At 56.7% G+C, this 23,575-nt stretch overlaps 1 protein-coding gene across 3 annotated transcripts in view; it reads right to left on the reverse strand.

Moving 5' to 3' along the window:
- Positions 1 to 23,575, reverse strand: part of PDE2A (phosphodiesterase 2A) — a 92,899-nt gene that overhangs the window by 59,850 nt on the left and 9,474 nt on the right. For 2 of the 3 annotated variants that reach the window (XM_012745073.3, XM_012745076.3), the window contains exon 2: positions 3,392 to 3,464. In XM_012745073.3, the coding sequence (XP_012600527.2) occupies positions 3,392 to 3,464 (73 nt within the window). Of the gene's footprint in view, positions 1 to 3,391; positions 3,582 to 23,575 lie in introns of those variants that run through there. The other variant, XM_012745077.3, reaches the window with a different exon arrangement.

Below are 23,575 nucleotides of genomic sequence, written 5' to 3' on the forward strand. Positions count from 1 at the left end.
AAGCCAGGTAGTATTGCTTGGGGAAGGGCCAGCTGCCTTCGAGATCCCTTTTGCCAGTTGGGCCAGAATGTTCTTCAGCCTCAGAACACATTTCTCTGCCCACCCCAAGACCCACTTCAAGACCTAGCTCAAGCCCGTTCATGCCAGAGAACCTTCTGGCATGTGATACTGAGGCATCAACCCCAGCCCCTCCCCCAGACCGGCATGGATTGTCTCGGTGTCTTCCATCTTTAAGGAGTTCTGGACTTTTGTCCTCTCCAACACCTGTCCAGAGCCTGCCCGGAAAGGTTTTCCCGTAGCTTTCTCTGTAGGGTATGACCTGGCTCCTCCTACTGACTGCATGTCCCTCATGACACTAGAGGGTCCCTCAAAGATCGACCAGGTCTCCCCTTTCAGAAAGGGTCTCTGTGAAGACAGGACTGTTTCTCCACCATCAGATGTAGGGTCAACAAAAATAGAGAGATCCAGGTCTTCCAGGTTGTCTCCCAGCCCAGGGGTCCTCCGTGGGGGCTGCAGCCACAGAGAGAAGGAGAGAGAAGGAGAGAGAAGTGTGCCTGCAGAAGGGGTGCTTGGCTGCTCGGCGCCCCCACGGTGACGTGAGCCATGGGCCACCACGGACTAAGACCACACATTGGCAAACTTGCCCAACTCCACTCCCAGCCCAAGCTGCTCTCGCACCAAGAGGCGCCACTGGAGCTACCGCCAGGCCTCACCGCCTGTCCCCGCCCTCCCCTCCCCTGGGCAGAGCACCGTGAGGTGGTAGTAAGCACAGGGACCTGGCCCACACGTGCATCCTCTCCCGGCCCCAAACACCACCAGTCAGGCTAAGAGGAAAAGAACAAAGGTTCCCCGACCGCGACATCGCTTGCCGCCTGGCTGTCCAGCGCCTGCTCAGCCGGAAACCCAAAACAAAGGCCTTAGTCAAAGCGAGGAGGATGAAGGGCAAAGGGTAGGGGCAGCCTGGGCTGGGGGGCATGCAAGAACGTCACGGGGCATCTCTGGGGAGCTAACTGGGAGGGGAGCAAAGACAGGACAGCAGCCAAGCCCGCCCTGCACACACACGTCACTCCACAAACATTTATGGGGCACCTGCTATGTTCCTCACGGCCCAAACATTACAGTCCTCATTCCTCCCACCACACACCTTCCTCACATGCTTTTTTACCTGCCACGGCAAATCCTACAGCCCTCAACACCCACCCTGTCCCCTAGCTCACTGGACGCCCCTCACTCACTCCTCACCATGCACGCACACAGCTCACAGGAAGAAAAGATCACACAGTCCAGACCTCACACCAAAAAGTCACACAGCCCACACACCCACACTTCACACCACACTCACACCCAATCTCCCACCACGCACCTCACGCACCTCGCACTCCCCTCCCCTCCCCACCACAGACATACGCATCCAAACTCAACACACATACCACCCAGACTCACATGCATGTGGGCACACCCTGCATAGGTAATGTGCACACCTAATGTCACACGTTCATGGCACACACAGCCCCTCAGCATAGACAGCCCTGCTGGCACACTGCCTCCTTGCACCTCACCCCATGCGTTCGCACACACACTTGGTTAACTGGCTCCTGGCCCAGGACCCCTTGGCGACCTGGGCTATACCCTTTCCTGTCCAGAGTTGCAGAAACAGCCACCACACCGATATGTGACACCCAAACACCAACACACAGGTTTTAATATGTACGTTCCCCAGGCAAACCCGGGGTGTGCCACAGTGGCTCTACGCTAGTTGCCTAGGCTGCGAACACACACAGCCCCCCCAGCTCCTCTCTGACAGGACATCCAGTGGAACCTCTCAGGCCCCCACAGTGGCCCTTCCTGGCTATACATGACCACATACACAGCCCCCATGCGAGCTCCCCCACAACTCCACCCGACAATGACAGACACCCGAACACATGCACACAAGTTCCCTACACACAGCAGTCACACACCCAGCTGGCACTCCACACCCACAACACTGCCTCCCTGGCCGCACACAGCATGCAACCTTCCCCATCATCTGCCCCCACACAATCCCCCTCGAGAGGACGCAGTCAGACTTGACACACACATGATTACACACAAGGCACACCCAACACGAGCAACCCAGCCCACGCTACACACACACACACACACACATGGAAACACACAGACATGCACCCCAGACTCACCCCACCACAGGTGACTGGCAGCAGGTTGCAGTCTACTCCTCTCCCCCATCCCAAGCCCAGCTGCCCCTGTCAAGACGTGGGCAGCAGGGATGGGGGCTTTCTAAGTTACAAACACCAGCACCCCACCACGGATCCCCACCCGCCTCAGATCCCTGGGCACCACTCGGGGGCAGTACGCTCCATGTTCGGGCCTTTCCACCTGAGCCCACAGCATACTGTGCCTCAGAACAGGGGGACACCGGCCCTGCACTCTGAGCCTGCCCCTCCTCATCTGCAGAGGCAGATATAAGGGGAAGGGATGACCACAGAGAGACCTCAGAACAAAGATAGAGCCCCAGAGAAGTTGGGGAGACAGGTAGGCCAACAGAAGTGTGCACACATGGAAAGAGACCAAAAGAGAGAGAGAAGCCGAAGGGCAGAGAGAGCCTGGAGAGACTTGGAGAGAACCCAGAGGAGAAACCCAAGGAATGCAGTGGGACCGCTACACCTGGAGAGAAACGAGAGGGAGGACAGACAAGAAGGAAAAGACCAGGGGACCTCAGATACAGGAGGGAGGAAAGGAGTGGGGTGGGGGCTCCTGTAGAGGAGAGGAGAGAAGCCCCAATAGAAAGGGGGCTTCCGACCCTGGGTGATCCCGGCTGACTGAAGTCTAGATGTTTCAGTAGGAATCTGGATGGGTGCACAGTTGAGTCTGGGATGCAGAGCTTCAGGGGCTTGGGGTGTGGCCCCAGCTCTGAAGTGGGGTCCCAGCGGAGAGCTGGGGGTTCAGGCGTTCTGGGTGTGGTAGAATCCCATATGTATTGCGAACGTTCAGAGGCTTGGGCAGGGGTCCTCCACTTATCTGGGGAAGGGGACCGAGGCTTAGGCAGAGGTCTCAGGTGTGGACTGGGTTCCCACTGTGGATTGGGAGTTCAGTGCTCGGGGTGGACTCCCGTTCCGGATCCGAATGGGGCTCAGAGTCTGGGGTGGCGTTTGGACGGTGAGCTGGGGCTTCAAGGGCTGGGAGTATGAGCTGCAGTCCCAGCACAGGAGTAGGATTCAGAACTAGGGAGGGCTCCTCGCCTCGGGTTCAGGAGGAGGGTTCGGAGGGTTGGGACCAGGGTGGACCACGGAGCCGGAGACTGCATGCTCCGCGGAGGACCCGGCCCGGCACTCGCCGGACTCGCAGGACACCCGGTTCCCCGGCGCCCAGAGTGGGGGGGGGGCCCTACCTGCAGGCTGTCGGCGCATGGCTGCGGCGGCGGCGGCGGCTCGTCCGGCTTGAGGAAGACCTGCTGGCCCCGCCTAAGGAATTGGACAACAGCGATGAGGATGTGGTGCAGCACCAGGACCATGCTCGCAGCCGCCCGCCCGCCCAACGGCCCGGCCGCTGCGCTCGGTCAGCGCGTCCGCGACAGCTTCGCTGGGTCCGCGCGAGTGTCCGCCCCGGCCCCGCCCCGCCCCGCCCCCGCCCCGCCCCCAGGCCGCCCGGCCCCGCCCCCTCCCGCTGCGGCGGACAGCACCTCTCAGCCCGTCGGATCTGGGACCCCACCAGAGCCCCCTCGGCTCGCTCCTCCCCTCGCGCCCTCCTCCCTAGATTCCCTCCATTCCCCCAGCGTGTGTGCTATGAGGATCCCCGCCAGGTGGCCGGCTCTCAGCCTCCGCTCCCCTCCCGTGCCCCGCCGCCCGGTCTGATCGCGTCCTCTCCCCTGCCACCACTTTGAGTCCCGGAGCCCGGCCAGAGCCCCGGGGCAAGAGACCAGCGCAGTGGGGGTGGAGGAGAAGATAGGGGGACGGGGTGCAGACACTACGGGAACTCTGGGCTTGCTCCTCTCCCTCACCCCTAGAGGAAAGGGAAGTCAGGGAGAATTTCAGAGGTCGCTCCGACACGGACAGGCCCTGGAGCAGTAGCAAATCAGCCAGGGAGACACGTGCGCACAGACACAGGAGCGCACACGCGGACGGCGCACCACTCCGGAGTGGGGGCAAGGGCACTGGGCACCCGGCACTGGGCAAGCAGGTCTGTGTCGGAGTCCCCGAGGGCCAGAGAGGACGCAGGCCCCAGGGCCACACAGTCCGCAGTTCCGCGGTGGGACTCGCGTGCCGGGAGCGCATTTCTCCGCAGAGCGGCCTCTGGGTTCAGGCGCCTGCTGCAGCCGTGACACTCCTGCGCCCCCTGCTGTCGCATCGAGGCGGCGCAGCCCGGCCTCGGTTGCCATCTGCTTGGCTAGGGGAGAGGGGGTCATTGGGGTCAGTTCCCCGCCTGGACTGACCCGGTTCTTAGCCTCTGCTTGGCATGAGAGCCGCTGGGGAGATGGAACGTGTCTGGATCGAGGGTGCGCTTGAGTCTCGCTCGGCCTGTACCAGCCATTTGCTACATGACCTTGGTTACATCCCCTGTTTTCTGGGCCTCAGTTTTCCCATCTCCCTCACAGGACTGCCAAAAAGACCAAAGCCAAGAATGGTGGGAAGGCAGAGTCCCCTGACAACCCTCACTGTGGTCTGACCTGAATCCTTCCCACTGCACTGCCCACCCCTCTCTCTGCAACTGCCCTCCCAACTCTCACAGGGTGACTCAGTGAACCCCAGCCTCCCAGCCTCCCCACCTCACTTGGGTGATTCATCAGGGCCCTTTCTCCCTGGGGAGTGATTTTCTCAATGTTGAGTCACTGAGCCCAGTCCTGGACACAGTCCAGGCACCTGGCACATAGGCTTGGCAGAGTCCTGACCATCCCACCAGCTCAGGGGGTGGCTCTCCATGCTACGATTTCTCCCACCTTTCTTTCTGAAGATCAGCTCTGGACATAATTCTTCCCCTGCTCAAATCCCTTCAGTGGCTCCCTACTGCCAGTACAATAAAGCCTGAATCCTCAGCCTGACATGCCAGACCCTGTAAACTGAATCCTGACTTGTTTATCGAGCTTTGACTCCCCTCTCCTGTTCCTTAAATTTATGTCTTGCTCTATTCAGATCAGGGACTGACTCATTGTCACCTCCAGGCCTTTGCCCATGCCACCCCTCCCCCAGTGTCCTCCCAAATCCTTTCAGCTTGCTTGTCATTCAGGGGCCATTTGGAGGCCCACCTCTTCCAGGAGGCCTTCCTTGGATACTATCTTAATCCTCTGGGCAGCCCTTTTTGTGTCTTTCCAGGAAGTCATGTCTGGGGACTTAGGAAGAGATGGGCAGTAAGTGATCTGGCCAAGTCAATGTATTTTATTGCATCTTAAAAAACACGGGCAATTTGTCCTACTTATTTACACCGTAGAAAACATTGCATGGGCTAAGATGTGTAAAGGTTCTGGCCCCCCAAAAAGCTTCCTTTAATTTTTTTGGACTCAGGTTTCTCCTCTGTAAAAGAGGATGACCAAGGGAAGGATTATTGTAAGGACTAAGTCTGAGTCCTGAGCTTGGTGCACAAATCTCTTGGTAAATCCTGAGCAGGTGTCACTGGCTCAGTCCTGGGCTCTGGATCACTTGGGTGGGACACAGGTCCCAGGAGGTGTCTGTTATGGCCACTAGCCAGAGCTACTCGTTCTTCAGGGGAGACCATCTCAGACCCTGCAATCAAAAGCCAACCCTGGCCTGGCATAGCCACTATCTCCTGGGCTCCCAATTCTAGGCATGGCCTCCACAGCACTCACCTCTTGAGAAGTTATTTCTTCAATCTTACTTGAGTCTCTCATATTGCAGCTCACTGCTGGGGTACCAGGGACATGCTCCACGTCTCCGTCATCTCAGAGATTCTCTCTGTATCGATCTTTCAGATTCGAGCATGCCTCAGGGGTTTGAGTCCTAACTCTGTCATAGATTTACTGTGTGATGCTGGGCAAGCCATAGTACCTCTCTGGGCCTCGTTTTCTCCTTCTGTGAGACGCTATTACTCTAGATTCAATAAACACTATTACTCTAGATTCTTTCTTTCAGTGCTTGGTAGGATGCAGAGCCCTTTCACAAACATCCTCTCATGGAACCCTTGAAATTCCCCAGCCAGCCCCTTCCCAGAGGGGGCAACCAAGGCTCCTTGAGGTGGTACATCTAAAAGGCCTTGCCTTTAAAGGCAAAGCTGTTGAAGCTAGGAAGTGACCCTGCTCCACTCCCGCATGGATCCCTGCCCTCACTCCAAGTCTGCATTCTGTGAGGTTGTGCTGGCCTCTCACCCTGGCTCATGTTAGAATCACTTGGGAGCATTTAAAAATGCTGATGCCTGGAACCCCCGTTCCAGATATTCTTAAATGTTGCCAGGTGATTCTAATTTGCTGCCCTGTCTGAGAACCCCAGATTAGATGTACATTCTGCCTGGCTTGCCTTGGAGGTGAGGGGTAGGACTGGCCCCTATGGGCTAAGTGTGTACATCAGGAACTGGGAGGCTTTAACATTTATTGAGCACTTACTATGTGCCTCACATTTCACCTTCTCAATATTATAAGGTAGACTCTATTATTAGCCACATTTGACAGATTAAGGAAAACTGAAGCACAGAGAGGCTAAGTAACTTGCCCACATTCACACAGCTAGTAGTAAGTAGCAGAGCCAAAATTCAAACCCAGGCCATCTGGCTCCCGTCTGTGCCTTAAATTCATCCCCTGCTTCTTGAGAAAAGGCAGGTAAGAAAAATAGATTTTCCCGGCTTTTCTATTGTTTCCAACAATGCAGTGGCTAAGAGTCCTACTCTCCCAGTCCTTGTACCCTCTCCCCATTTCTAACACCAGAAAGCCTACCCCTGCTCCAGCTCAGGAATCCCTGACCCAGCCCCTCTGGCCACCTCTTTTTCTCTCCCCACCTCAGGGACCACTTGGCCTGTGTCTAGTGGCCCAGCTGTCCCAGACTGGATATTTCAGGAAAAGGTGACTCAGCTGATAGCCTACACGACCTCAGGCCCTGTCCAGGGACCAGCCCTGCCTTGTTCCTAATAATAGTGATGCCTCCCATTGGTGAGGCCTTGTGCTTAAAAAGTACTTCCTCACCCAGGTCCCATCCAATAGCCTCAGGAAGCACTGCTTTAGCCCCATTTGACAAATAAGAAAACTGAGGTTCAGAGAGATATAGACGTTTATCCAAGATTACTCAGCTAGTTAGTACAGGAGTGTGGACCCAGGCCAATTGACCCCAAACCCAGTGCTCTTTCCATAAGGATGAGCACCTACTGTGTAGCCCAGGCCCACTAGGGCAGATTCACTTGGCCACGCCACCCCTGCCCCCCTGCGCACGATCTTCACGGGTGCCCCGTGGCCTCCAAGGCAACATCCAAACTTTTAGCATGGCATGCAAATGACTTTTTCCTGCTTCTTCTCCTACCACTTCCTACAATCAGCCATGCCTGACTCAGCTGCACCCTGAACTTCTGGCTTTTTTTCCACTTCCTTGCCTTTGCTCAAACTGTTCCCCTCCCACTTTGAATGCCCTTCCAAAGGCATATCTGCCTGTCAGTGTCATGCATTTGTTTGTTCATTCATTCATGCCACAAATAGTTACTGCGAATTTACTCCATGCTATATGTTGAAGATAAAGACATAAAAAAGTCAGATTTTTAACATACATACAGGAAGAAAACTTCCACCTAATGAGAAGTAGCTCCCACCAAGATTACCCCAGTCTACACTGCCCTTTCTCCTTCTTACATCTTTCTAGCCCTCCTTCAAGGGCAGGGACTATCAGATCTTTGAGTCCCCATGGTCCAGCTCAGGCTGGGAGCACTGTGGTGCCTGGTGAGCTCTGGTGAAGTAGAAAGAGGGTTTCCCTGTCACCATCCCTCCATCTCCCACAGTTGGTACTGGTAGACCTTCCCTAGGTCCCAAATCTGTTCCCATCCCCCATGACCATGTGTCCTGCTTCCATGAGCCTGTCTGGCACCTGACATTCATCTTTCCTGCTGCCACTGACCGTGGTCAGAACCCCAGAAGCCCAGGTTCAAACCGAAGCCCAGGTTCAAGTCCTTCCCTGACAGCCGGATGACTTTAGGCAAGGCTCCAACACTCTCTGGCCTCAGACTTGTCAGCAGCTACGAAGGTGGGCCTGGTTCTCTTTCAGTACTCAGGCAGCTGAGGTGAAAGGAGGCAGGATGCAGGCAGGCCTGGCTGGGCATGGCAGGCCCACGGACTATGAGCAAGGACCAGATCCCAATATGGGAGATTCCTCAGGAGAGAGTGTGTATGACTCGGTCTCTCCATGACCTGAAGTGGACCCCATGGAATAAAATAGGGCTCCACTTCCAAGATCTCTGCAAACAGACAATCCAAGAAGCTTCCTGGAGGAAACTGACATCTCTGTGGGTTAACCCTGCCCTCAACACTTCAGCTCTGGGGTAGGCATGGGTGTGCACCTGGGCAGGGGTGAGCCGCCCTCAGGCAGCTCTGTGTGTGATGTGCATGTGTGCAAGGCTGCACCCGGGTGTGTGAACGTGATGCGTGTGCAGACGGGAGAGGGTGTGAACATGTTTGTAAGTTTGTCTCATTGTGAGAGTGTGTGGTACTTCCATGGTACAGCTGCACTTGTGTGTGCACACAGCTATGTATGTGCAGCTAGAGAAGTGGGCACATGCGTGTGTGCGTGCCGATGGGTATGTGTCTGTGTGCAGGTGCAAGTGTGCATGCAGGGATGTGTGTGCAGTCCTGTGGATACACAGATATCCAGGTATAGCATGTATGTGCTCTCATGTGTGTGAATGTGTGTGTGTGTGCTCAAATTCACACCTCACTGCTAATCCAGGCCCAGCTCTGTGTCGGCTGGCTGTGTCTCCAGATGTGGGGTGGTCCTCACAGAGAGAGGATCTGACCACAGGCAGGTGCTAGAGACAATATAGATTTCAGCTTTGGGTGTTCAGGACCTGCTCCCAGCAGCTCTGAGTCAGGAAGGGCACAGGCTGAGTAAACTCAGGCTCAGGGGATGAGGTGACATGGGGTGGGTCAGCCACAAGTCCCATCCATTTCCATATCATTTGCATACATACTTGTCTTCTCTGCAGCAGAAGGTGGCTCTGTGACCCTCTTGGGGGAAGGGAGCCCATAGGATTCTAGTCCAGGGCCAGTCCAGGACCTGCTGGCTCGCACGGGAGCTAAGGTCCAGGAGACTTGAGCCATAACAAACCTTGGGCCTTAGCATCTGCTCCCCATCACCCACCGTCCCCAGTCCTTCCTCTACACAGGCTGCCGGGCCACACACAGTCATATACACACACCAGCCACACACACAGTCTCTCCACAGATACACACACTCTCGTCACCCCCCCCCACACACGTCCTCAATCACATGCTACCCTGGCTCCTACACGTGCTGCAGTGCCTCCTTTCCCCAGTGCCCACACTTGCCACAGAACTCTTTTCTGTACTGAGTCTGATTGCCCCACCCCCACCCACGTGGCTCCTCATTGCCCATGGGGCCAACCAGAGCCCCGTCCTGGCCTCTAAGGCCTTCTAGGCTCTTAGGCCGGGCAAAGCCTCCTCTCCTGCTGTGCCCACACTCTGCCCTCTGGCCTCACTCCCCACCACTCCCCAGCACTTCTTGTCACCGTCTGGAGGAGCCCAGCCTCCCCACCATGCAGCGAGCTCCAGGCCACAGGACTTTTTTCTGCTTTGCTTACTGCTGTTTTACCCCAGCATCTAAAACAAAGCTTCACCCAGGAGAATTGCTCAAAAAGACATCTATGGACTATAGGAATCAGTAGTAGAACCTTCCTTCCAGCCAGGTCTCCCCCTTTTGTAGGACTTATCCGACTATATTTGCTTCCCTGTGTGCCCCCACACCCCGCATCAGACTGGGGCTCCTCTAGCAGAGACTGCGTCTGACTCAGCTCCGTGTCCATGTCCAGCATGGGGCTGGGCACAAAGGGCAGGAGTGGGCGACAGGTCAGGGGCAGAGCCTAGGGTGTGGCAAACCCCTCTCTGAGGCTCAGGGACATCTGGAAGGTGGGGCCACTTGGACCAATCATCCCAAGGAGGTAGCCTCCAGATTGCTTCCTCTCCCCTATATGAACCCCTTTCTAAAGTCACTTCGACTGGCTGTCCAGCCTCTGCCCAGGAATAGGGAGCTCACTTTCTTACCAGCCAGTTCCTTCCCATGTGGGGTGGCTCTGCATGACTCTGACTCTTCCCACAGCACTATCCTGTCAACCCCTGATCATTCTGAGCCACAGATTCCCATGGAAACCAGGAAGAAAGATGAGCAAAGGGAGAGACAGATCCCAGCTTTCTTAGCAGCTCTTACAACTTTTTCAGCTTTGGGCAGAGGTGGGAAAAAGGAGCTCTTGATGCTCAGCCTACCCCTGGGACAGACAATGGGCTCAAGGTGCTCAGGATCCCCCCACCTCAACCATCATCCTCAGGAACCACCATCCTCAGGGCAGAGGCGGTCTGGAGGAACTGTCCAGAGAGCTCCACTGAGCCACATCCCATCTCTGAGTCCCCAACCTTCTCACTGAGCTGCCACCCACTCAAAGAGCCCCACACAGCCTGTGCCTCCTTACTAAGCCCCAGGCCATTACTGAGTTCCAGTCCGTCTCACATCCCCACACCCCTACCCCAACTCCCTGCCCCATCTCCTCCTCCCCTCAACGGCACCTCCACACCTCTTGCTGCCCAGTCTGCAGGACCTGGGGTGGGTACTTCTCTGACTCCAGCCCTAAGAGAGCCATGTGGAGACTGCTTTGCCCTGGTGGCAGGCTGGGTGGGTGGATAAAGAAGGCAGGCTGGTCCTCTGCCAAAGGTGGCCACCCAGAGCCCCACCCAGATCCCCACCCAGCCCCTCCCAGACAGCTGCCCTGCTCTCCTCCACCAGCTATTCCTGGGCTGGCCACGCTCCAGGGTGCCTCGAGCTGCAGTCGGTCACTGATCCCAGTGCACCCCAAATGCACACACCAAGCCTGCTAAGAGCTGAGCCCACCAGAAACACCCAGACATCTAGAAATACCAAGAAAGTGTAAGCAACAGAGACCCAAGGCCCCATGCTCTGAACATTCCCTGACAACTCAGAAACGGCCCTACAGGGCTTCAAAGCTCCAAGAACTCCCAGAGCCTCATTCTTCAAGAAACTCAGAGTGTCTATTATAACACTTCGCCATTCAAAGAGTCTATGCTTCTTACATTATTCTATGAATGCAAAAGCCCACAGTCCTGAGACTGTAGGAGCCCAAGATGGGATGGATGCCCTGCTTCTGGGACTCCAGCACCCAGTTTCCACGCCCCTCAGAGCCTGATGGTGTGTCCACTTGAGTCTCTGTGAGGCCAGGTAATGGGGATGTCACCCCTGTGCATGTCACAGTGGTGGATGCTGAGGACAGGGACTGGGGGAGCAGGAAATGAACACCCCCTCCCAGGCAGTGTCAGGGGAGCAGCGGGCTGTCTAGAAGTGGAGACAGGGAGAGACAGGGTCCATGGGAGCGAGTCAGTCTAACCCCTCCACTCTCCAGCTGCGTCACCTTAGCTCCTCAAGACCCCATGTCCTCACTTTTAAACTTCGGGTCAGCTGGTCTTCTTCAAAAGCAGGTTGTCAAGAATCAATGAGCTGAGGCTCTTAAGTACGGAGCATAGAGCTTGGCACACAGGATAGCTCAGAAAAGGACAGCACAGTTGTCCTCACTCCCCACGGCACCTAAGAGCCCTCTGGCAGTGTTCATGGTTTGGATATAGGGATGTTAATCCTTCCCTGGCTGCCCAAGTGATGTGGGACTCTGCCCCCCAATGTTTCCCCCAAGCCCATGTCACCTCCTCTCTTCCTTCCCTGCCTTCCCTGGAAACCTGCAGTCCTCAGTTTAGAAGACAGACCTGAAAAGAGGGGAGAGCTGGGCAAGAATCAGGAAAGCCCTCCTACTTCTGAGCCTCAGTTTCCTTATCTGTGTAGTGACAGAGTGGGGCCTTGCATGGACAGCCTCCAGCCCTAGGATTCAGACTATGTGGCCGTGGTGGCCTCTGTGGGCAGGGCTGGCAGGGAGGAGGAACCAGTGGAAGCCACTCTCCTGGGGCCTGGTGACAGGGTGGAGGCAGGGAGCCATATGGGAATAGGCAAGGGGACCCCAGTGTAGCCCTCCACTCTAGGACTTCCAAATGCCAGAAGAGAATTTCATCAAGCCTATCTCCTGGCACCTGGCAAAAACACATCTCCCAGGAGACCGAGTCCCTCATTCCAGAGCCCCTCGGCCTGGCTGCTTCTGGCCAAACCATTTCCAGATATGGCCCCAGGTCCCCCACATGCAGGGCTGTGAGGGGAACATTCCAGCCTCCACCCCTTTGCTTACACCATTCCCCACGCCTGGGGAACCTTCTCCGTCTTCTCTGCCAGTTAAATCTTAAACAGCTTTAAAGGGGAAGGGAGGGGAATGGCCATCAGTGACCACCTTCTAAGTGCCAGGCCCACCCAATCTATTCTTTCATTTATACTTCATGATATTATTAGCCAGATTTTAAAGCTGATGAAACTGAGGCCCTGGGACCTGAAGTCATTTGTTTAAAGTCACGCAATTAGAAATGGTACAACAGCAATTCCAACCCAGCCCCTCCTGGCTCCGGGGCTCATGCCTTCTGCACAGGCTGACTCCTGACTCTCCTAGAGCGACTTCTCCCAGCCCAGCGGTCCCCAGAGCTCCAAAAATCAGTTCTCATGGTCTTTTCTCTCCACCCCAAGTTGGAGGCAGCCTAGAGTCTGGCCATGCCTCCTAATTGATCGAAAGGCGCTCGATCAGCAAAGGCTCCTGTTGTGGGGCTGGGAGACGTGGCGTTCTGTTTCTAAGCACCCGTCGCTATGGAAGCCAGGTGCTGCCAGCCCAAGGCCTAGCAACAAGGCATGGCTCGGGGTGGAGGACATCGTCAGGAGGGGGCCTTCCTTCGAGGCAGCCAGCAAGAGAGAGGAAGGGTGGGCTACATCTGTTCCCTGGGCTGGTGGGCCGGACCGGCTACCCCAGCTGGGCTTACAAGAAGAAGGAGGCAAAGAGGTCAAGACCAGGCAGACCCTGGGAGACAGACGTGGAGATGAGGGCAGGGAGAAACATGCAGAGGCAGGCAGAGGGAATCCAGAGACGGTGAGAGGCAGAGACGCCAGCAGAGAGAGAGATGCAGGAAGGTGGAAGAAGCCAAGAGCAGGTCAGAGTGGCAAAGACCCCTTCGAGACAAGAGGCAGGGAGGACCAGACTCCTAGCAAGGCCCTCGGGACTCCCAGGCAGAGAGAGGGTGTACCAGACAGTGGGGGAGAGCGCAGGGGAGTGACAGAGATGGATGCAGGACAGAGGAGATAAGCCCAAGGCAGGAGGCAGTAATAAAAGCAGAGGACTAGGAGTGGAGCGAGCGAGCAGGGCAACACGGTGCAGAGGCAGAGCAGCCGGCAGCGGGGCAGAGTGGCAGCCATACTAGGGCAAAGCCACCGAGTCCTTGGCCCTTCCTCCTCTGTCTGCCCACCATGGCATGGGTGTCACCAGCTTGCACCACCACCCCACAACCCCAGTCTCTCCCCCAGAACACAGAATCATCTAGGCACAAACCTCACAAAAGAGTCTCTGGAGGTCAGGGGTCACATGTCTCCCTTACCCCCAAGGGGACAGGTCTTGCCCAGGATCTTACAATGAGGCAGTGTCCGAATAGCAGGAAGTCAGGCCTTGGGAACCCCAGCCCAGCCTCCTACCCCACCCTACCCCCACCCCACCCCAAGAGAGATCACACCTTAGTTGCCCAGGGAGGCTCTCTTAGTGCAGAGAGTCACACTTGTCCGCATACCAGAGTGAATGTGAAGATGACAGGGCCTAAGAGTGAATGTGAAGATGACAGGGCCTAAGAGTGAATGTGAAGATGACAGGCTGCCACCCCTGGGGGGAAAGAGTTCCAGCCCCACCCCCATGTTTACTTCCTTCTTCCTCAGCAACACGCCCTGTGCTGAGGTTCGGGGCCCCATGATGGAGCTGCACACGGGACACAGCTGGCCATCTCAGGCCTGGGACTAGGCAGGCAGGCTCTGGGGACCCTGTGCAGCCTGGCCCCTTGGGGGCAGGGGAGTGGCAGGCACTTGACAGGCCACAGCTCATTTAATGCCCCTAGGAACCTGTTAGAGATGAGGAGGGAAGTGCTCTGCCCTAACACCCCCAGCCCGCAGCCTGCTCAGGACACCCCCAGCCCTCCTGAAGCCAGTGCAAGCTGGGGGGCCTGGTGGAGGCTCCTCCACGGGGTGGGGGCAGCCAAGAAGGCGAGTGACCAGGTGGCTCAGGAGCCCCTCTCAGAGAGAGGGTGTGGGGTGGTCTGGGGAGGGTCCCAAGCCCTGCTCTGGCCACCACTGCTCCTCACACCAGATGCCCTTTCTCTCCTTGTCAGGATGGGTGACAGCACTTGGCTAGACTGTCAGGTGCTAATATCTCTCCCTCCCGCCCGCCCTTCCCCCACTCCACATCCCACCCCGCCCCCACAACTCTGAGCTAGCTGTCCCTGGGATTGGTAACACTGTCAGCTGCACCTGACAGCCAGCTGGGAGCTCACATGCCCTCAGAGGCACCCTGCCAGTCCTGGTCTTTCCAGACACAAGGGAGGAGCAGGACAAAAGGAATGAAGTGCCTACTATGTGCCCCTTTACATGTATTTTCTCATTCAATTGCCCATGGAGGCCTCCGAAGGCTGCGTGGTGAGTTGTCTTGCCTCCCCGCAGCTCCTGGCCTCCCTGCCCATCCTCACCACGACAGCGTAGGGCGGCTCTCGCAGCACCCACCCCAGGATCTGCCTCTGGGGCAGGGCGGGCTGGGCAGCAGTGGGCACACGTAGGGTCCTGGGAGCTGGGAGTTTGATCCTCAGGGTCTGCAGTGCGCATGGTGGGGGCAATAGGGGGATAGGCGGCAGGCGTGGGGCCGGCAGGTGAAAGGCAGGAGGAAGGCACGAGCAGGAGAAGGGGCGGGGGGGGGCAGGCAGCTGCACACAAGCCTCACCCCACACCCCCCCACGTACAGTGGATTTGGGCTGCAGCCTAGAAAATCGACCCGTGGAGCCATTCTCCCCTGGGCCCCAGTTCTTGGAAGGCAGTGCTGCAGGGATGATCGATCCACTGCCTCTTAGCCTCCCCTTCCCACTGCCCGGAGGCTGCCTCCTCCACGCAGCCCCCTGGCCCACCAGTGTCACAGCTAGGGTGAGAGTTGGGACAGCCTGGGGGACAATAAGCAGTGACTCTTCATCACCTCTGCAGCCCAGCATTCTGCTCACTCCTCAGGAACCCAGACTGGGTAGATGGGTAGTACAAGAGCCAATATAGTAGCTCGTGTTCATATGCACATGTGTGTGCCAATGCATGTGTGCCTGTGCTGAGTCAGCAGAGCAGAGGCGTTGTGAATGCAAGAAGTGAGCCATACAGAGCAGGGTTCAAATCCTAGCTCCTCCCTTTCTCAGTGCAAGTCACTGAACCTCTCTGAGCCTCAGTTTCCTTATCTGTACAGTAGGGTTACCAGTGAACTAACAGGACACATGAGATTATATGCACAGAGCTCTGGCACAATGCTTGGCACATAATACTTTTTTGATACATGAAAGCTTTTATTAATGTCACTGTGAGCGCACGTGTGGGTGTGAGTGTACAGGTGCACGTGGGAGGCCCAGGAGGGATTTCGGGCACTCCAGCAAGGGGTGCAGGAGGGGGTGCAGGCTGTTCTCTAACCTTGAGACTCTCTAGAATGGGGGCTGCAGCTAAACATTCAGTTCGGCATCAGAGGAGCAAGACCCTCTGCACTCCCTGTGCCCCGAAGAAAACCACCTGTGCTGGGCGAGGCTGTGTGGGGAGATGGATGGCTTGGTGGCCACCAGACAGGACTGGTGATTAGGAGGCTAAGGGCCCAGCATCCGGAGAGGAATGGGAGGGAGGCAGAGCTGCAGGGCCATCCATCAAGGCTGGCAGGCCAGCAATGGCGCACAGCGGGCTGGGAGAGAGGCATGGTGAGAGCTGTGAGTGGGGGAAGCGTAGACGAGCCGAGGGCCAGGCAGCGGGGCCGGCCCAGACGCTGACCTGCTGTAACCCTGGATGAGTCACTGCTAGCTTGGGACCTCCGTTTCTTCCACAGAACAATGGGGCTAAAGGTCCCTTTCTGCCCAGATAAATTTCAGCACAGCGGGCCCAATGTCAAGCCCCAAGACCAGAAAGAGCCCTGAGGAGGGTGTGAGGGGCTCAGCGGAGCCCTGGCCTCCTACAGGTGCCCAGCTCAGCCAAAGGTCCCCAAGGGTGAGGAGGAAGGGATGTAGCATAGGTCTGGGCTGAGAGCCTGATGATCCAAGTTTGAATCAATGTCTGACCCTAATTCCTTGCTGACCTTAGCCAAGCCCCTGACTTCCCAGGTCCTTCCCTGGACACCGCCTTTCCTAACACACACAAAGCAAGCCAGTCCGCCTGACACAGGCAGGAAGGGCCATCAGCACAGCCCTTGCCTATGCAAATTTCACTCAAACTGAGGTCAAAGTCACCCATGTGCTCTTTTCACCTTTTGGAGGTAGCAGTTACCTCGGCCAGCAAGGCCGGGGCAAGAGGTCCCAGCTGGGGTCTAGCAGGACCGGAGCAGAGCCCAGAGTCTCAGACTGTCCCTAATGACTTATGCGAGCTTGAGCAGGTCACTTTCCTGCTTTGGGCCTCAGCTTTCCCGCCTCTAAAATGAACCCTCCCACTGAACAATCAAATAAGCAACAACAAAATTCTTCGGGGCTCCTCTTTCCTCCCAGGACAAACTGCAACCTCTTCCCTGCATCTCCTTCCTCCCAGTTCTCGCCAGCCCCAACTCCTCCGTGTTCTCTGCGCCACATCCCACACTGGGCCGCACTGAGCTGCTGTCGCCCTCGCATCCCACACCACTTCACCTCTGGACCTTGCTTCTCCGTGGGAAAGCCTCCTCCTCACTTGTCAGGGCCAGGAACGCTGCCTACCCTGCAAAGCCACCTGCCAGCGCCCTGGCGAGCTAAGCCAGGCCCCCTGCGGAGCCACCAGTGGGCCCCATACACCTTCCCTGAGGCCTGGGCCAGGATGTGTCTGTCCCCTCACCTCATTCGGCTCCCCCAGGAAAGGGCCATGCCGGGCCTGATTCCCAGGGGGCGGGGGTGGGGAGCCCAGGGCCTCAAACAGGAACAGGGCTCAGAGAAGGTGGAAGGAATGGAAAGAGGAGGAAAGGAGGGAGGGAGGGAAAAAAGGAGGAAGGAAGGAGGGAAGGTAGAGAAACAACTGTCCCCAAGGTCCCTCTGGATCCAGCAATCTGAATAAACCCCAGTCCACTCCCGACAGAGCCCCATGCCCTGGCCCCTGCCCCATGCCCCCAGGCCCCAGCCCCAGTCACATACACCAGGACAAAGGCCCAGATCCTCCACCGCTGAGCCCTGACTGGAGGCTAAGAGCGCCACGCGGTCGTCATAGCGATGCTGGCTGCTGTCATCACTAATTCATCACCTGAGCCCTGGGCAGCCAGCGAGGTGTGAGGAGAACTGGTCAGAGCTGAGCAGAGGCCTTGGGGCCTTGGGCCTGGGGGAGGGGCAAAGATTAAACTCCATCCCCCCAATCCAGCTGTGGCCCTCCCTCAGCCCCCCAGCGCCCTGGTGAGGAGCAGGAGCACAGCCCTCCCCCTCGTCTACCGTGTGCACCTACTGTGTGTCCAGCTCAGGCTGACTGCAGAGGCGAGGGCAGCACCCGCCAGCCCCTGGGCCGGTGCCCAGGCCCAGCTCTCTCAAACAGGGCAGGGGTGCCCCTCCTAATACCACAGGGGCTGAGGAGGGGTGGAGGGAAGGGGAGGAAGAAAGGGTGCCGTCTCCAGGTGGGCATGCACCTGGGATTCCTAAAAAGTAACTCACTTACTCCTAGAAAACCTGCGGTGCCAGCATCATTACTCCATTTTATGGATGCCTGGGTGCTCTCTCTACCTAAATCCCCGAAGCCAATCCTATTCCCTCCTCTGGGAAGCCTTCCAGGAGGCTGCCTCCTCTGAACTCCCAGCAACGGTGGGTGAGGGTCCCAGTCTCCCCCATCAGGCTAGGCTGAGGACACTTCCTCCTCCCACCCCAGGTTGTAGGGGCCACAGTGGGAGGATCTTCCCACCCAGCTACCCTCCTGGCAACAAGACCAACCCAACCAATGCGGGTCGGATCCTTCCATGGTTCTGAACCCTTCCAGGCCTCTCCCTGGAAGTCACCAGCTCCTCAGCCTGGAGGAGAAAGGCCGGGCTCCGCCTGCAAGGCCCACTACACATGCTGCCTGTATTCTTCACTCATGACCAGGAAAAGGAGCCTATTTGGAACAGGAGAATGCAAACAAAACTAACATGCAGTCATATAGCAAAGCATTTATTGAGCACCTACTATGTGCAGTCCATGCATGCAGCTCAGAATACAATAGTGAACAAAACAAACCCAGCCCCTGCCCTTGTGGGGCATTTGGTCTAGTAGAGTCAGCACTGAGGCCTGCTTTGCTCGTATTAACCCACCTGACCCTTACACTACGTACGAAGGTGGGTGAATATTGTTATGCCCACGTTGCAATGGAGGAAAGGGCAGAGCTTGAGGCGATAAAGGAACCTGCCCAAGACCACGTGTGAGTAACCAGTGAAGGCAGCATTCAAACCCAGACATGTCTCACTCCCAAGTCTCATTCTTGGTCTGTTCCTGGGTGGGGGTTGGGGGGTGTCACAGACCTAGTCCCTGCCCTCAAAGAGTTTATAATCTAGTGTACCTGTCCCAGTTCGCCAATAGGCGCCACTGGGAAGGGTTCCTTGTGTCTGATCTGAATCCCTTGGCCTTGGCCTCTGTTAGGGCCTAGTGGGCCGGAGGATCAGCTTCCATCTCCTTGCAGACACCTGGGGAGCTTCCATGAGCTCCCGGCCCTCCTCCACCACCTCTCACAGAGGCCTCCCCCCACAGGAGGGAGCGAGGTGTGTGCTCTAAAAATACCTTAATCCCTCCCTGCTCGCGCTCTAATTAAGCTGAGTGAGTCACTACTTTAAGTAATTTATTGCTAGTTACATAATTGCTTTAATATTTGCTTCTAGAACTGGGGAACAAAAGTGTCCCCCTTCTTTTCAAGGAATTGTTAATCCACAGAGTGGGGTTATAGTCCTTGAGCGTGGGGAGGATGGAGAGAGGGTGGAGTCATCATGGCCAGCCCCACTCCAGTCTGGACCAACAGATGGCCTTTGCCACCAGGGCCACGGTGGTCCCAGGAGGGGCAGGTGTGTGGCAACACCAGTTCTCTACTCTCGGTCACCCACTCTGTGATTTCTGAAGCCACCGCTTCCAGCTGGTCCAGCCCTCACATCCAGGACCCGCCCTCAGGAGACCATGACCCGCGCATCCCTTCCCTGCCTGGCCCGGGAACGGCCGCCCAGAGAGGGAGCAGTTCCTCAGCATCTTCCTCCTCCGTGTGCCCAGGCTGTCAGCTCCAGGAAAACCCAGCACCTCTCACGGCCCTGTAAGAAGTCACCCCCCTAAGGGGATTGACTACAAAGGGCACAAGGGAAGCTTGGGGGGATAAAAGTATTCTTTTCTTGATTGCCATGGTGGGTTACATGACTGTATATATTTATCAAAACTCATTACACACTTCAAATTGGTGATTTTATTGTTTGTAAATTATATCTTAATAAAGCAAATGTAAAAACACAAAAACAAATTTTAAAAAAGATGTCACACGCCCACCTTCTGGGCCCCACAGCAGCAACAGCTGTGCAGAATTGGCCGGCACGCAGAAGCCGAGCTGGGGAGATGCAAAGAACCAGCTGTGGAGGACGCATAGTAGGTGCTCACACAGCAGATGTTTGTTTCACTCGGGGCCAATTAGCAAGGACTTGCCAGGCACCTCCCGAGTGCACCTGTGCATCCTTGATCTCATTAGCTCTCCCTGCTCTCCTGCGGTCCGGAGAGAGCTGAACCACGGGCCAGGTCCATTACACACTTTGTCTCATTTAATCCCCGCCACAGCCCTAATGAGGATAACGAGGGGGCTCTCTTATCCTCCCCTTTCTACAGACAAGGGAACAAAGGTGGCAGAACTTGCACAAACCTTGCAGTTAAGAAGCAGAGGAACTGAGATTTGAAACAAGGGACAGTCCCCAAGGCTTGTGCTCATGATCGGGCTCTTGCCCAGCACTAACTGGCCCGGGCAGGAAGCCCGCACGGAGGACGTGCCCTCTGACCCCAGGCCTTGCATAATGAGGATTTCACTGTTCCTGTACATAGGGGCAGGGCACGCCCAAGCAGAGAAGGCAAGGGGGCGTGTGTGCACTCGGAGAGGTGGCAAGAGGCAAGGCTGGCTTCGGGAAGGAGGGAACTGGGTCAGGCAGCAAGCCTGGAAGAAACACAAAAGAAATCGGCAAGGTCTGAGAAAATGAGGCAGGCGGTGTCGGCTGTGCCAGCCCAGGGCTTTAATTGCTTCTCAGGCCCTGAGTAGCTAGGGCTCCTCACTGCTATTCCTGGCTCACAGCCCACAGAAATTGTCCCTGTCCAGTTTTGTGGCCCTAATGGCCTGCTCATACCCACACTCACCACCTCACTGGGCACAGGCAAAATCTTTCATCCCAGAACTTGACAGAGACTCGGTGGAAAACAGTCCACGATGCCATGTGGCAGGAAGAGCTGCAAGGCTGGGGAGCATGGAAAGGCCCCTACCAAGGAAGGAGGAGTCTTCTGGAAGAGAGGACACCAAGACCTGAAGAGTGATAGGGATTCGCCAGGTAGAAATAGGGAGCATCAGGGAAGGGTGTTCCAGGCAAAGGGACCAGTCCGTGCAGCAGCCCAGAGGTGAGAGATGCCCCACACACAGGAAGCCACAGGCAGCTCAGTCTGGCCACATCTGTGTGAGCGCTTCTCAGGTGCACCGCGCATGTGCTAAATCACACCTGCGCTGCATGTCCGGGTGTGTTCACTGGAGTTGTGTGCATGGGTGTCTCAGTTCTTTCTTTTCTTCTAGGTTAATTTTTAGATTGAGCCCGTGCCAGTTTCTCAGCATATGTTGATGTCTGTGTTGTGTGTGCATATCATGGGTCTCTCCATGTCTGTGGCTGTGGCCTGCTGTTTTGTGTGGGGAGTTCCTCTATACCTACTGAGTTTATTTCTCTCCATATATTTGTGTTAGTGTGCATGTCCCTATGCCTAGCTTGTGCCTGGGTCTCACTGTGCTCTATGTTTGTGGCCAGGACACTTCCTTAGCTCAGGCAGCTGGGGCTGGGAGGAGAAGCCTGGGTCAGGGAGGTGCTAGTGCTGGGATCCAGTTGCACCCAACAGTACCTAATGTCTGTCAGGCCCTTCGTGGGGGAGAAGGCTGCATGAGAGATGTGAATCGACACTGATAATGAGTCAGCTGCCCAAGGGCCAGTGAGGCAGGAAGTGGGTCCCCACCAGCACATGGATGAGCTGGCTGGGCCAAGGTCCCTGAGCACCATAAGGGGCTACCTTCACCAATTCGTCTCCTAGGGAGGCCCAAGGCCTAGGCTCTGGATAGCAAGAAGAACTGAGACCCAACTCCTGGAGGAAGGTCTTCAAAGGGAGGCCTTTTATGAGACTTGGCAGTGGAGGGGCCAGAAGTGTCATCAGGAGATGACGCAGCTTTGCTCTTGGGGACCTGTATCTCAAGGGGTAGCTTATGGGTGCCATGGATGGGTGCTCCTGAGCATGAAGGCCACAGGCAGCATGAGGCAGGGGGGTAGCCCTGAAGGAGGGTCTAGAGCCGCCACACCCCTGCACTGGTGGGCGGACACCAAGGAACGAGGGCCATAGCTCAGCTGGAGAGCTGGGGTAGAGGCTGTCACTCCTCTGACCTGTCTGTGCAACTCACATGTCCTCAGCCACCCTCAGTATTGCCCCTCCCCTGGGTCTCCACACCAGCTTCCTCATGCCCCCAATTCGCCCTTCACTTTGAGCTTCTTAAACCAGAAGGTAACCCCGGCCGGACCCCGCTCACACCCCACTCTGCTTCCCCTTGTGAGCTGCGTCTCCACGCCTTCCTCTCCACCACTGCGCGTCCTCCAGCCTGGAGCCCTGGACCTGCACCCTTGACTTCTTGCTTTCCTCCACACCTCTGCTCTTGCTGGGCTCTGCCTGGAATACCCTTCCTCCTCTCCTCCGCCTGGAAAACTTTCTTTGTTCTTTAAGGCTAAGACCCAGCATCACCTCCCAGGAAGTGTCCTCATCAGCGGCCCTAGCACTCACCCAAAAGTTGATGGCCTGTGTCTGGGTGTGCCTGTCACTAACAAAGAGGAGGGCAAGGACTGTCTGGTCCATCTCCAAGGCCAGGGTGAAATGACAAGCAGAGGGCAGGGTACACCAGGGCGTCACCCAGGACAGGTGGAATGAATAAGCAGGTGACCAGTGGGGGTCCAGGCCATACTGAATCCTGACAATGACATTCTTTGGCAGCCCCAGTGCAGCATGGATAGGGAGCAGAGCAGTTGTGGCAGGAAGCAGCTCCCAGGCCAAGGGTGGACGACTAGGTGCATGTGGGTACACTCAGGAAGCACTGGTAGTGCCTGGCCACCCACCAGACCTCAGCAAATGTGACAAAGTGGGTAATCACGGTCAGGGCCTGGCTTCTGACTCCAACTCTGAGACCAACCAGCTGTGTGACCTTGGGCAAGTGCACACCCTCTCTGGACTTCAGTTTCAGTTTCCCATCATCCATTTGTCCCTCCAGATCCAATCTCCACCCTCTCCTGCTGGGTTCTGTGCCCCGGAGGCTGACCATCCAGGCTCCCTTGCCCTAGCAGCCACAGGGCAGGGGAGCCCAGATGGTTCTGCCAGTGTGGGCTGGGCACTGGCAGGAGAGCAGAGGGTGCAAGGCCAGCAGGCCCACGCGAGGCATCTAGCCCTCACCCACCTGCCTCCTTTGACATGCAGTGGCTGCAGCTACAGCACCTAGAGGGCATTGCCTTCTGCAAGGCCCCGCCCTGGGACATGGGGCCCTCTCCTTGCCCCTCGGGCTTCTTGGATGCTAGTCCTGAGCACCTCGACAGGCTCCCTTAACCCCTCCCCATCTCTATAGTAGTTGCTTCACTAAACTGCCTTCAGCTAAGCCATTGAAGTGTATCATCTGTTTCCCCTCTACAAAATGGTGCTAGCTCCTTGAAGGATTGTTGAGGTGATTAAACAAGGTAATTTAAAAAACATAAAGAGCACTCTGTACACGTGAGTTCTCTCCATCTGGCCCCCAAGTCCCACCCCACTCAGAGTTTAGGACAACTGCAAGCACTCTGGTGTGGGAAAGACGTGGGACAGCCTGCTCTTCTCCTCCCCTCCCCAACCCCCCCGCCCAGCCCTGCACCCCAGGAGGCCTCCCACTCTGCCCCTCTGCCCCAGTCAGGGTCCATGCCTGAGCCCCCCAACCATGGGCCTCCCTCTCTAGAGCCCCCCATGACTCGGGACGTGCCTGTCTGTTCCTCCTGCCAGTGCTCAACAGCAAAGCTGCCGCAGAGTTGCCTAATTCTCTCCAAGCCACCCCCAGCTCCACCCCAGACTGTCCTC

This window comes from Microcebus murinus, chromosome 4 (genome assembly GCF_040939455.1).
Source record: "Microcebus murinus isolate Inina chromosome 4, M.murinus_Inina_mat1.0, whole genome shotgun sequence".
NCBI classification, from domain to species: Eukaryota; Metazoa; Chordata; class Mammalia; order Primates; family Cheirogaleidae; genus Microcebus; species Microcebus murinus.